General features: G+C 40.4%; 2 protein-coding genes across 11 annotated transcripts in view; one reads left to right on the forward strand and one right to left on the reverse strand.

Moving 5' to 3' along the window:
* LOC143037431 (rotatin-like) overlaps window positions 1-12,111 on the forward strand; it is a 463,326-nt gene that overhangs the window by 143,967 nt on the left and 307,248 nt on the right. The gene's annotated exons all lie outside the window — the stretch shown is intronic.
* Window positions 5,518-11,645, reverse strand: LOC143037182 (uncharacterized). Its single transcript, XM_076205296.1, has 2 exons — window positions 11,294-11,645; window positions 5,518-10,891 (listed from the first exon to the last, which is right to left on the reverse strand). The coding sequence occupies exon 2, from the start codon at window positions 10,825-10,827 to the stop codon at window positions 5,518-5,520; it is 5,310 nt and encodes a 1,769-aa protein (XP_076061411.1). The 5' UTR covers window positions 10,828-10,891; window positions 11,294-11,645.

Here is a 12,111-nt window from a genome sequence, read left to right on the forward strand (position 1 = left end):
TTGTTCATGATAGTCAATGAGTCAAACTGAGTCTGTATATCAAGCCCTCTGTCTGTGTCAGGGTTGTCGAAATACCAGGTAGATGACTTGGCGTTGAAGTCACCACCCATGATCAGGTTGGAGATTGAGGCTAGTTGGCTAAATTGAGACCTGAAGGTGTTTGGAACTGTGGGGGACAATTGGGGGGGAATGTACATGTTAACTATTGTCAGTGTTGATTTGTTGCCTGTGTGGATTCGAATGGATTGGATTTCTGTTGTGTTATCTGTGGTAGGGAAGAGAATTTTGGTTGTGGCACTTGTATCCACAAAACAGATGGAGTGGTGGATCAGGGTGATGAGTCCACCACCATTGCCGTCGGTCCAGTCTTGTCTGATGGTGGTGTAATTATGAAATGATGGTGTTTTGTGTGAGTGTCTTAGTTTTGTTTCTTGTATAATTGCAATGTGTATGTTGTGTTGTTTAAGAAAGTGTTCGAGTTCATGTTTTTTCGTGTTAATACCAACAATGTTGTGTTGTAATATGTTGATGTTGTGTGTTCTGTATGTGTTGTATGTTGCTGTTTGGGGTTGAGGTTGGGGTGTTAATGGGGAAGGTATAGGATCTGGGTTAGAGGGGGGGGGGAAAGGAGAGATTGGGGACAAAGGAAGGGGAGTACTGATTGGGGATAAGGGCAAAGGGAAATTGGGAGTGGGTAAGGGTGCTGGCTGTGGTTGGGGAGGTGGGAGTGGGGCTACTGGAGGGCAGGTAGAACATGTCCAAGTGTTTGTATATTGGTTTGTGTCAGCAAGTGTTGTACAAGTGAGGTGGGCCCAGTTTTTGCACTGAACTGAGCCCTTTGTCTGTCTGCTCGAAGTAATGGGTTTAGAGCATGTTGGGCATGTGTATTTTGTGGTGGGCCCAGGATTGCTCTCTACATCTCCAGCTAAAAGTAGAAGAAGAGGGGTGATCGCTGGAAAATCACCCCTCGGTGCAGAAAAAACGTAACATTGCATGTTGAGAAAAAGGATTGTGGTACTCCCCAAGGCAGTCGTAGCTACTCTCGGGGATCGGTGCCATCTTTGTAGAGCTGGTGGCCAGGGCTGGTTGCCGCCGTTTGGCTCCCAACTCTTGGGATTGGGGGATGGTCCCATGACGTAGACGCTGCGGCTCCAGGACCACTACCAAGGATGAGATGGATGGATGGGAGTTATCTTCACTTTTTTAGTAATCACCCTGATAATGTTAAGAAAAGTGTTGCCTCTGGTCTTTTCTTGAGGGCTTTCAGGATATACAGTCCTCAATTTCTGGACCAAGAAATTAAGGTGATCAAATGTCAACTTAAGAAGTTGGCATATCCACCTTGGTTTCTGGACCAAGCACATGGTAAGGCAAGAGCCAGCCATTTCAAAATTTCTGTCCCCTCTAGTCATCACCGCTCTTCTAAAGATATCTTAAAATTTCCTTATAGTAAAACCATCAGTTCTTTTACCAAGTTGTTTCCGTATGAGTGTCTCACTATTGCCTATCACTATCCCAGCACCATGTGTAAGCAAATTGTGAATGTTCAACAAAAACTGAAGGAAGTAAAGTCACCTGGTGTTTACTGTTTGCCCTGCCAAGATTGTGATTTGGTGTACTTGGGTCAAACCAGGAGAGAGTTGAACACTAGATTGGCAGAACATAAAAGATTTAGGTATGGGCAGGAAAAGTCAGCTGTATTTCTTCATGCTTAAAATAAGAATCATTCTTTCGACTTGGGTAAAGCCGGATTAGTGTTCAAGTCCCATTGCGGTTTGAGGAGGAAAATTGTTGAATCATCATTAATTGAGAAGTGCCCCAACATTAATAGGTCTAAAGGGCAGTGGACTCCTAACATTATTTGCCGAGCAGTAGTTAGTAGGCTTGTTCAAAGCTTACAGTCCCCCTCCACATCACCCTCACCCTTCCCTCCCACCTCATCTTATCTCGCTTCGGAGTAATGCCATCAGTCCATGTTCCCTCTCTTTTTTTTTGTATCTATAGCTTATAAGTCCCATTTGTCCTCTGTCTTATGTACTTTCCTGAAGAGGGCTACAATTGGTAGCTGAAATATAGAATCTTCTTTCATTTGAAGTTTATTTTCTCCGACTGTAGGTTTCTTGTGTGATATATATATATATATATATATATATATATATATATATACATACATACATATACCAAGGCTTTTTCCCCCTTACAAGGAAGGTAGCCAAAAAGGAAAAGGCATAAAATCATTCCCATCCATTCCATCCCTGAATACACTCCACACCCCTCCACCCTCCCTCCTATCTTAGCACCTCCTGGATGACGGGTCATCACTGCACCCTGTCCACTGCCCTGGGTCAGAAGCAGTGTTGCAAGACACAGCACATCCACAGCAAGGCCGCTTCATTAAATCTGTGACCCCCCTCTCTGTCCCCCCATTGCATAAAAGGAGATTGGGAGAAATCCCTTCAGGCTGCGTCAAATTTTGCTCACACCAAGTATTCCCACTTGGATCGTAAGAGGCGAGAAGAAAGGGACGGGGATTGGGACTAGGCATCCTTCTCTTTGTAGCCCCACAGGGGACATTCCTAAAAGAAAAAGTTGAGTTGGTAAAGTGAGAATATTTTGTATGTTGAGTTTCAACCAATGTATTGGAAATGGTTATATTATGTTGCCAATAGATGGAGTTTGTATAGTTTTGAGTTTGATATAATTGTGTATTATTCCGGGGCATCATGGTCAGAAGGAAGTAGATTTTTATATAGTGAGAAAGAGTTTTTGTAAGTGATCATGAGTTCCTCATAACCTATCAAAATGGACATCTTTGCATCTTTGTAAGTGGAATATTTCATAATGGCATGGTTTTATGTGTTGGTTTTGTTCATTCTGGGATTTGTCATTGTATTTTCCTTGGTTTGTCTTATTTTATTATGTGATGGCTTTGGGTGACATACATACATATACCAAGGCTTTTTCCCCCTTACAAGGGAGGTAGCCAAAAAGGAAAAGGCATAAAACCACCCCCACCCACTCCATCCCTGAATACACTCCACACCCCTCCACCCTCCCTCCTATCTTAGCACCTCCTGGATGACGGGTCATCCCTGCACCTTGTCCACTGCCCTGGGTCAGAAGCAGTGTTGCAAGACACAGCACATCCACAGCAAGGCCGCTTCATTAAATCGGGGACCCCCCCTCTCTGTCCCCCCATTGCATAAAAGGAGAAGATGGGGAGAAATCCCTTCAGGCTGTGTCAAATTTTGCTCACACATACTACCTCACACCCCATCCCCCCGCTCATTCCACCTCATGCATCACAACATCATCCATATACAACCATTCTCCATTCACCTCTGTCTTCTGTCCTCTCCCGTCCTTCCTCAACAGACATTCCCCTCTTCCCCAAAGCCCCCTTCACCCCATCCATCCACCTCATCCTAGGACGTCCCCTCATGTTCACTCCCTCCACATTTGCCTTCCATACCTCTTTTACTAGTCTTTCTTCACTCATTCTTTCCATGTGTCCAAACCATCCTAATACTCTCATCAACCCTATCTCCCAACTCCCTTTCCAAAATTCTCCTCCCTACCACAGATAACACAACAGAAATCCAATCCATTCGAATCTGCACAGGCAACAAATCAACACTGACAATAGTTAACATGTACATTCCCCCCCAATCATCCCCCACAGTTCCAGACACCTTCAGGCCTCATTTTAGCCAACTAGCCTCAATCCCCAACCTGATCATGGGTGGAGACTTCAACGCCAAGTCATCTGCCTGGTATGTCGACAACCCTGACACAGACAGAGGGCTTGATATACAGACTCAGTTTGACTCATTGACTATCATGAACAACACACATAATCATACACATATCCCACACCAAGCCCTCTACACTCCCTCCTCTCCTGATATCACCTTTTGCTCCCCCTGCCTAACCCCAACAACATCATGGAGAGTGGTCGGAACCCTTGGCTCTGACCACCTTCCAATCATCATCACCACCAAAACAAGATGCACCCCAGTTGGCCACAGACACAATTACACCAATTACAAGAGAGCTAACTGGGAAGCTTTTATTGAAGAGACAGAACAACATTTTGAAACACTTAACAGTACACCAATCACAAACATAAACAATGCTGTGCACACTTTTAATACAATCAAACAAAATGCAGACAAGAGATACATCCCTAGAGGCAACAGAAAATCACACAACCCCAACTTCACACCAGAAATCCAAAGCCTCATCAGACAACGTGACACACTTAAACACGATACCCCCACACCTATCCCTCAAAACATAGCAGACCAAATACACACACTAAACACTGTGATTGCCAATAAAATACATGAACAAAAAACACAAAATTGGCAAACCTTTTGTTTCACACTAAAACTCCGTGGACTGTCGTAATCATGTATTTCAACCTGCGAGTATATTACAAATATCCTTACATAAATCCACAGTATACATAACGTGAAAATTGTTGAAACCATCAACAACAAAAACACTTGTACAAATTTACATTGGAATTAAACGAGGATAATCCTCTAAATAACCATCAATAAATCTTTTGAATAAACGTAACTACAATGACAGTTACAATAGTATGAAATATATAGACATTAGTAACAAATAAGAAGTCCAACATTCCTCTATGGCTAATTACACGATTATAAATTTCACAACTTAAGCTATTGTAAGTACTCATCTAAATCATATTCTATACAAGCAATATATTGAAATCGGTATTACTTTACGCAAACAATCTGTTAACCGTAATGCAACGCTCCTATCACATGTTACAAAATTTAGAAATCATAACTCACATTAGTGCTCCAAGCCTTCTAGTGTGAAAATCAAACCATCACCCGGGCAGGGACCTAGGTCCTTACATTTTCACCTCGGACGCTGGTTCCTCACCGCTGCCCGCCTCACACCTCGAAATCACCGACGAGAATGTCGGTGTAATGAGCGTCACCTCCCTAGTAATATCCACGCGAACAAACGCACAGCGATACGCGCAGAAACGGTTCCCTACACAAATACAGTATACAAGATCCCAAAGGAATAAACATGTGATGCATTTATTCAATAATTACAGTACATTAAATAGATACAAATAACTTTAATTAATACAAAATAAACATACAAATGCACAAGTCATCCTAAGTGGTTCATACAAGCAACTTGAACCAATATCATCGTATTGTGGTGATACAATGCATTTATTTAATAATTACAGTACATTAAATAGATAAATAACTTTAATCAATACAAAATAAACATACAAATGCACAAGTCATCCTAAGTGGTTCATACAAGCAACTTGAACCAATATCATCGTATTGTGGTGATACAATGCATTTATTTAATAATTACAGTACATTAAATAGATAAATAACTTTAATCAATACAAAATAAACGTACAAATGCACAAGTCATCCTAAATGGTTCGTACAAACAACTTGAACCAATATCATCGTATAGTGATGATACACTCCCCACCCCGCCTTGAAGTTATTGTTCCTCTATGGGAAGGATTACTACGAGTCGGTGTACTGAACGTTTAACCTGCACGTCCTCTAGTCCTTCATACTTCGATCCTGAGCTCTGGTTCTTGTATCTAATTATTACATCCCTTACAAGCCCATCTCGTCCAGCTGGGGCTTCAACAACTTGAGCTAACCTCCAGCGTCCCCTTAAGGCATTATTATCCTGTACAAGTACTAAGTCATCCACTCGTAGATTCCTCTTGACAACATGCCACCTTTGCTGCACTAGAAGAGTAGGGAAGAAATCCCTTTGCCATTTACGCCAAAATCCAGTTACTATACTATTTAGGAATTCCAATCGGCGATTCATGTTACACCGAGCCCATGTTCCCACTGGTGCGTGATTGGAAGCACGACCCAACAGCAGTTCATTAGGACATAAATAACATCCAGCATTCACATCAGACCCACGTTTGAGGCCGATTGGCCGTTCATTCAGGAGATTAGCTACTTCAAAGAATACAGTCTGCAATTCCCCGAATGTGAGCGTGTTTTCGCCTATCATGACTTTCAATGAACGCTTCACACTTCTGATTAATGCTTCACTTACCCCATTTTGCCATGGGGCATCAGCTGACTTGGTGAACTGCCATTCCATACCTTCATCTCTTCCAAATTTACACACATCATTCCAATCAAACTGGTTAAATACTTGCTTCAATTCTTTGCTCGCAGATACAAGTTGTGGGCCTCTATCAGAATACATACTGCACGGGTAACCTCTAATTGATACAAATCGCCTGAAAGTCAGCAACAGGCTCTGTGTATCATACCCGTCAACCAGATCTATGTACACACTTCGGGTGGACATGCAATTAAAGATAATACCAAAGGCTTTACCAAACGTCCTACGCTTAACTGCGTCACGTATTTTGAACGGACCGAACATATCACAAGCAGTATGACAAAATGGTGGTGATGGTCTGAGTCTCTCCTCTACAAGTTCACCCATTTTTTGCCCTTCGACTTTATGAGATAATTTCTTACAGATTACACATTTATTCTTCAATGATTTCACAATTCTCCGTGCTCCAGGAACCCAAAATTTCCTTTGTAATTTTGAGATCGTGGTATCTACTCCCGAGTGATCTATACCATGCAGATGTGACAAATATAAATAAGTGAATCTATTAGTTGGTGGTAATAGCATATACACTTCAGAATTCCAATTTTGTTTCAGCCAATGCTTCATACGGCTACCTACAATAATTATGCCTTCATTGTTGATCGTAGGTCCCAGTCTGCTAAATCTAGTCTGCCAATTTTTTGAAAACTCCTTTTGAACTTCTCTCACCCATAATTTCTCTGCGACCTGCATATCGCTGCTATTAACATGGTTACCTATTGCCCTGAAAGATTTAGACCTTATTGACGCCAATACCCTACTCGTTACCCTGAGTAGCTTTACATAACTACTAAATCTTTGCAACTGAATAATAGTAGTTAGATTCGGTTGTGAGAGCCCTCCGTGAGTGACGTTATTAATTATAGATGTACACTTGTTATTCTCACCCTCATCAATTCTATCTGGCAAGTCTGTTTTATCAGTTTGACTAATTGGCCAGGATTCAAGGGGCAATTTTAAAAATTCTGGTCCCTTCTGCCAGGTTGATTCACCCGTCAGAAATTTAATCTCTGTTGAACGAGTCAGCATATCAGCGGGATTGTGTTTTGATGTAGTCCACCACCATTCCTTAGGATCAGACTTGCTTTGGATCTCTGCAATTCTAGTTCCAACGAATGATTTGAATTTATGAGAATCCTTTTGTATCTGAGCCCTCACTATTTCCGAGTCAACTATATGAATTACTCTCTCAAAATGCCACTCCAGCTCTTGCTCAATTTTCATACGTAATCGACATGAGAGCACCGCGGCACATAGCTCAATCCTTGGAATACTTGTTTGTTTGGCAGGTGCCATTCTACTCTTAGCCATGATAATGGATGATCTATATTCTCCCAACTGCGTAAAGAATCGGCAGTATGCCACAGCTCCATAAGCAAGTCTTGATCCATCAGAAAATAAAATCAAAATCGGGTTGCCAGTCGCGTTCTCAGGTCTAATCGAGCGTTCAATCCTAAGGTTCTCGAGATTGTACAATTCCTTGAAGAAATGTAGCCATCTCCTTCTGTACTCCTGAACCATAGGATCGTCCCATCCCTCATTCTTGCTATCCATTATCATCTCTCTCATTAGTAACTTAGCTGACAACAAAAATGGTTGCACCAAACCCAATGGATCGAATACTGAAGCTATCTGACTAAGAACCATGCGTCTAGTAAGGTCTTGGGGAAATTTAGATTCTATTTCTTCATTCAATAAATTGGGTCTAGAGTGAATCTTATTTTGCTTAGGGGAAAAGTTTATCCTGACAGAGTAGTAAAATTGATCACTCTTTATGTCCCATGACATCCCCAAGACCTTTTCCGTTTCAGTTTCCAACAATTTTATGCCCGCGAAATTATGATTATTCGCAGAAGTCACCCAGTGCTTCACTACAAATCCTCCGCTGGCTAGAATATGTTCTGCCTCCTTGATAAGCTCAGTAGCCTTTTCTTCGCTGTTCACTGACTGTACCATGTCATCAACATAAGTATTTCTCATTATCATTTTAGCAGCAGCCGGGTATTCACTCGCATACTTCTCCGCGGTGTGCCTTAGTGCCAATGTTGCTATTATACCGCTTGGCCTATCCCCAAATGTAACCCTTGTCATGATATAATGTTCAGGGAATTCTAACATATTAAAATCTCTCCAAATGAATCTATGCGTATGCTGATCCTTTTCATCTAGCCTAATAGTATGGTACATCCTAGATATGTCACCCATTACAACTACTTTCTCCTGTCTCATCCTTAGTAATACTCCCAACAATGAATTCAAAATGTCTGGACCTTTCGCCCAATATGCATTTAGTTGATGACCGCGATAGGAAGCCGATGAATCAAACACGATTCTCATAGGTGTAGATTGGGAATTTGGCTTCATTACCTCGTGGTGATGGATGTAATGAACGGGACCAGTATAAGATACTCTTTCAGCCCTTGTAATTTTCCGTGCTATACCTCCAGCGATCATCTCATCAATCTGATTTTGATACAATTTACAATGTTCCGAGCCACGGCTGAGCAATCTTTTCTCTGTCGCCTTCATACGAGCAACGGCACTAGCATAATTGTTGGGTAGATTTGCGGGATTCTCTATCCAGGGATATTTAACAACCCAAACCCTATTGACCTCATCAAATGTAAGACCCTGTTCAATTAATTTCAGTTCTCTAGTTTCCTTTAATGTCCACTCATCAGGTATACTTCTGCAAAAACAAGGTATATCATCATAATCTGTATCGTTTTCAAACACATTATCCAAGGATACCTTCAAGTCAGGTAGTTTAGACACTTCTATTTTCCGAGTGCTAACATCAAATAGAATATGATTCACCCTAACACAAGCACTGTCGCCTCCTCTCTTCGTACCGGTACCCATGCTACCTCTAACACAATAGCCAAATTGGTTTTCTAGCAACTGGAGGCTACCTACCGTTTTTATTACTTTGGGTAATAACTGACAACAATCTGATCCAATCAGCATATCTACCTTACCAACCGGTCTCACTAGCAACATTGGATTCACTTGTAGTATTCTACTTAATTCGTTAGCATCAACCTCGTACACATTCGATGTTATCTCATCAAGACCATATGCCTTAATTTTCCAAATTTTGCCTTGTTGATCTACCAAAGGAATGGTGTACTCCTTACTCATGCATGACTCCACGACATTACCCACCTTTGTGATGGTCATCTGGACATCCTTTCCTATTAACCCTAACCTTTTTGCCATTGAGTGAGTTATAACAGTTACGTCTGATCCACTATCCCACATTGTATTTATGGGTACACCATTGTGGTATATTGAGCTAACCATTAACAAAACCTTTGACGTTTTGTGGTCATTTATATGATACATTGTTCCATTCAGTGGAGATCTATGCAATAATGGATGGTGCCACATGCCACACTTCTTGTTGTTAAAGATCACATCACAAGTTTCCCTCCTTGTACAATTCCTCGCCCGGTGTTGATTAGACAAACAGTTAAAGCATAAATTATTACTTTTGACAATTTCTAACCTTTCTTTATCACTTAATGATTTAAACACATAACAATCTTGAGTATCATGGGTACTGCTCTCATGAAACCAACATCGGTATGTGGACTGAGTTGAATTATCATGTTTATACCTATTGCTGTCAGTTAAATTATTAAGTACCTTAGTTATATTTAATAACTGTCTTTCTATATTAGCTTGATTACCCTGCAAGTCTTTCACTAGTGTGCTAAGATCATTATTTTGAGATTCCGTGCTCACTATATTTATGTTTGACCTCCGATTACAGGTGGTTCTAACAGCAGACCCCATGTACTCAATCCTGCGTTTCTGGGTTAACAAATATTTCAATAACTTGTCAAATTCCAAACTACATCCACTATCATCCATTATTGCCACCCACTCTCTTTTCTGTGCAAGTGGTAAAACTCTTTCCACCATGCCTAAAACATTAGTAGAGTTCATTTCTGCTTGTAGTTTCATCTTCTTCAAATCCAAATAACACCTTTCAACCGTATCTACCATTTCAATAAGTCCCTTGTCATCGCCATCTGCTATCGGTTTAAGAGCACGTAAATCACCGATTATCAAATCTACGATTTTTCTTTCGTTACCATATTTTTTATTCAGTCTGTCAAACATACTCTCATAATCATTCTCTAGGCCTTTGATAGAGTGTAACGCTTCGCCTGACAAACACTGTCGTAATGCATAAGGGTCCCGTCCAAAAGTAGGCACAATTAGTCTCTCATAGTCATCTTTAAAACTAGGGAATTCCCTCATGTTACCTGAGAAAGAAGGGGGATCAAGTTTCTTAACTGAAACCCGGGGTATATTATTTTGTACAACTTGTTTATGAGCACCCCTAATCTTTTCCAATTCGATTTTTAAGTTCACTTTCCGTATTTCCAAATCAGATATATAACCTTCTGCCTCCTCAACTAATGTTCCCTTTTCTGTTCTGTACAGTGAACTTACCACTTTATCGTTCAATTCTTCGACACTGTTGAACACCAGTTCGACTTCGTGATAAATACCGTCTAGTACAGCAAGGGGTGCTTCCTGGTCACGCGCCGTGGTAAAGCTGTTGAGTTTCCGGGTGAATTTGCTCTTAACAGCTGCCCGTTTCTTCTTCAATTCGTCCAGCTCCTCGTCCAGCCCCATCTTGGTTAATGTTGAAATGTTTCACACTAAAACTCCGTGGACTGTCGTAATCATGTATTTCAACCTGCGAGTATATTACAAATATCCTTACATAAATCCACAGTATACATAACGTGAAAATTGTTGAAACCATCAACAACAAAAACACTTGTACAAATTTACATTGGAATTAAACGAGGATAATCCTCTAAATAACCATCAATAAATCTTTTGAATAAACGTAACTACAATGACAGTTACAATAGTATGAAATATATAGACATTAGTAACAAATAAGAAGTCCAACATTCCTCTATGGCTAATTACACGATTATAAATTTCACAACTTAAGCTATTGTAAGTACTCATCTAAATCATATTCTATACAAGCAATATATTGAAATCAGTATTACTTTACGCAAACAATCTGTTAACCGTAATGCAACGCTCCTATCACATGTTACAAAATTTAGAAATCATAACTCACATTAGTGCTCCAAGCCTTCTAGTGTGAAAATCAAACCATCACCCGGGCAGGGACCTAGGTCCTTACATTTTCACCTCGGACGCTGGTTCCTCACCGCTGCCCGCCTCACACCTCGAAATCACCGACGAGAATGTCGGTGTAATGAGCGTCACCTCCCTAGTAATATCCACGCGAACAAACGCACAGCGATACGCGCAGAAACGGTTCCCTACACAAATACAGTATACAAGATCCCAAAGGAATAAACATGTGATGCATTTATTCAATAATTACAGTACATTAAATAGATACAAATAACTTTAATTAATACAAAATAAACATACAAATGCACAAGTCATCCTAAGTGGTTCATACAAGCAACTTGAACCAATATCATCGTATTGTGGTGATACAATGCATTTATTTAATAATTACAGTACATTAAATAGATAAATAACTTTAATCAATACAAAATAAACATACAAATGCACAAGTCATCCTAAGTGGTTCATACAAGCAACTTGAACCAATATCATCGTATTGTGGTGATACAATGCATTTATTTAATAATTACAGTACATTAAATAGATAAATAACTTTAATCAATACGAAATAAACGTACAAATGCACAAGTCATCCTAAATGGTTCGTACAAACAACTTGAACCAATATCATCGTATAGTGATGATACACCTTTATCAATACACTTGATCACAAAACAAACACCAGCAAATTGTACAAAACACTCAACAGCATTACAATATCCAACAGTAACACTACACGCTCTCACGCAGCAATAATCACAACAACAGATAATCTACCCTCAAACAGACAACAAG

This window comes from Oratosquilla oratoria, chromosome 22 (assembly GCF_046742065.1).
Source record: "Oratosquilla oratoria isolate Oo_2021 chromosome 22, ASM4674206v1, whole genome shotgun sequence".
Taxonomy (NCBI): Eukaryota; Metazoa; Arthropoda; class Malacostraca; order Stomatopoda; family Squillidae; genus Oratosquilla; species Oratosquilla oratoria.

Excerpts from the sequence above, each read along its gene's own strand:
- LOC143037182 (XM_076205296.1), bottom strand. The coding sequence starts at position 10,827 with ATGGGGCTGGACGAGGAGCTGGACGAATTGAAGAAGAAACGGGCAGCT.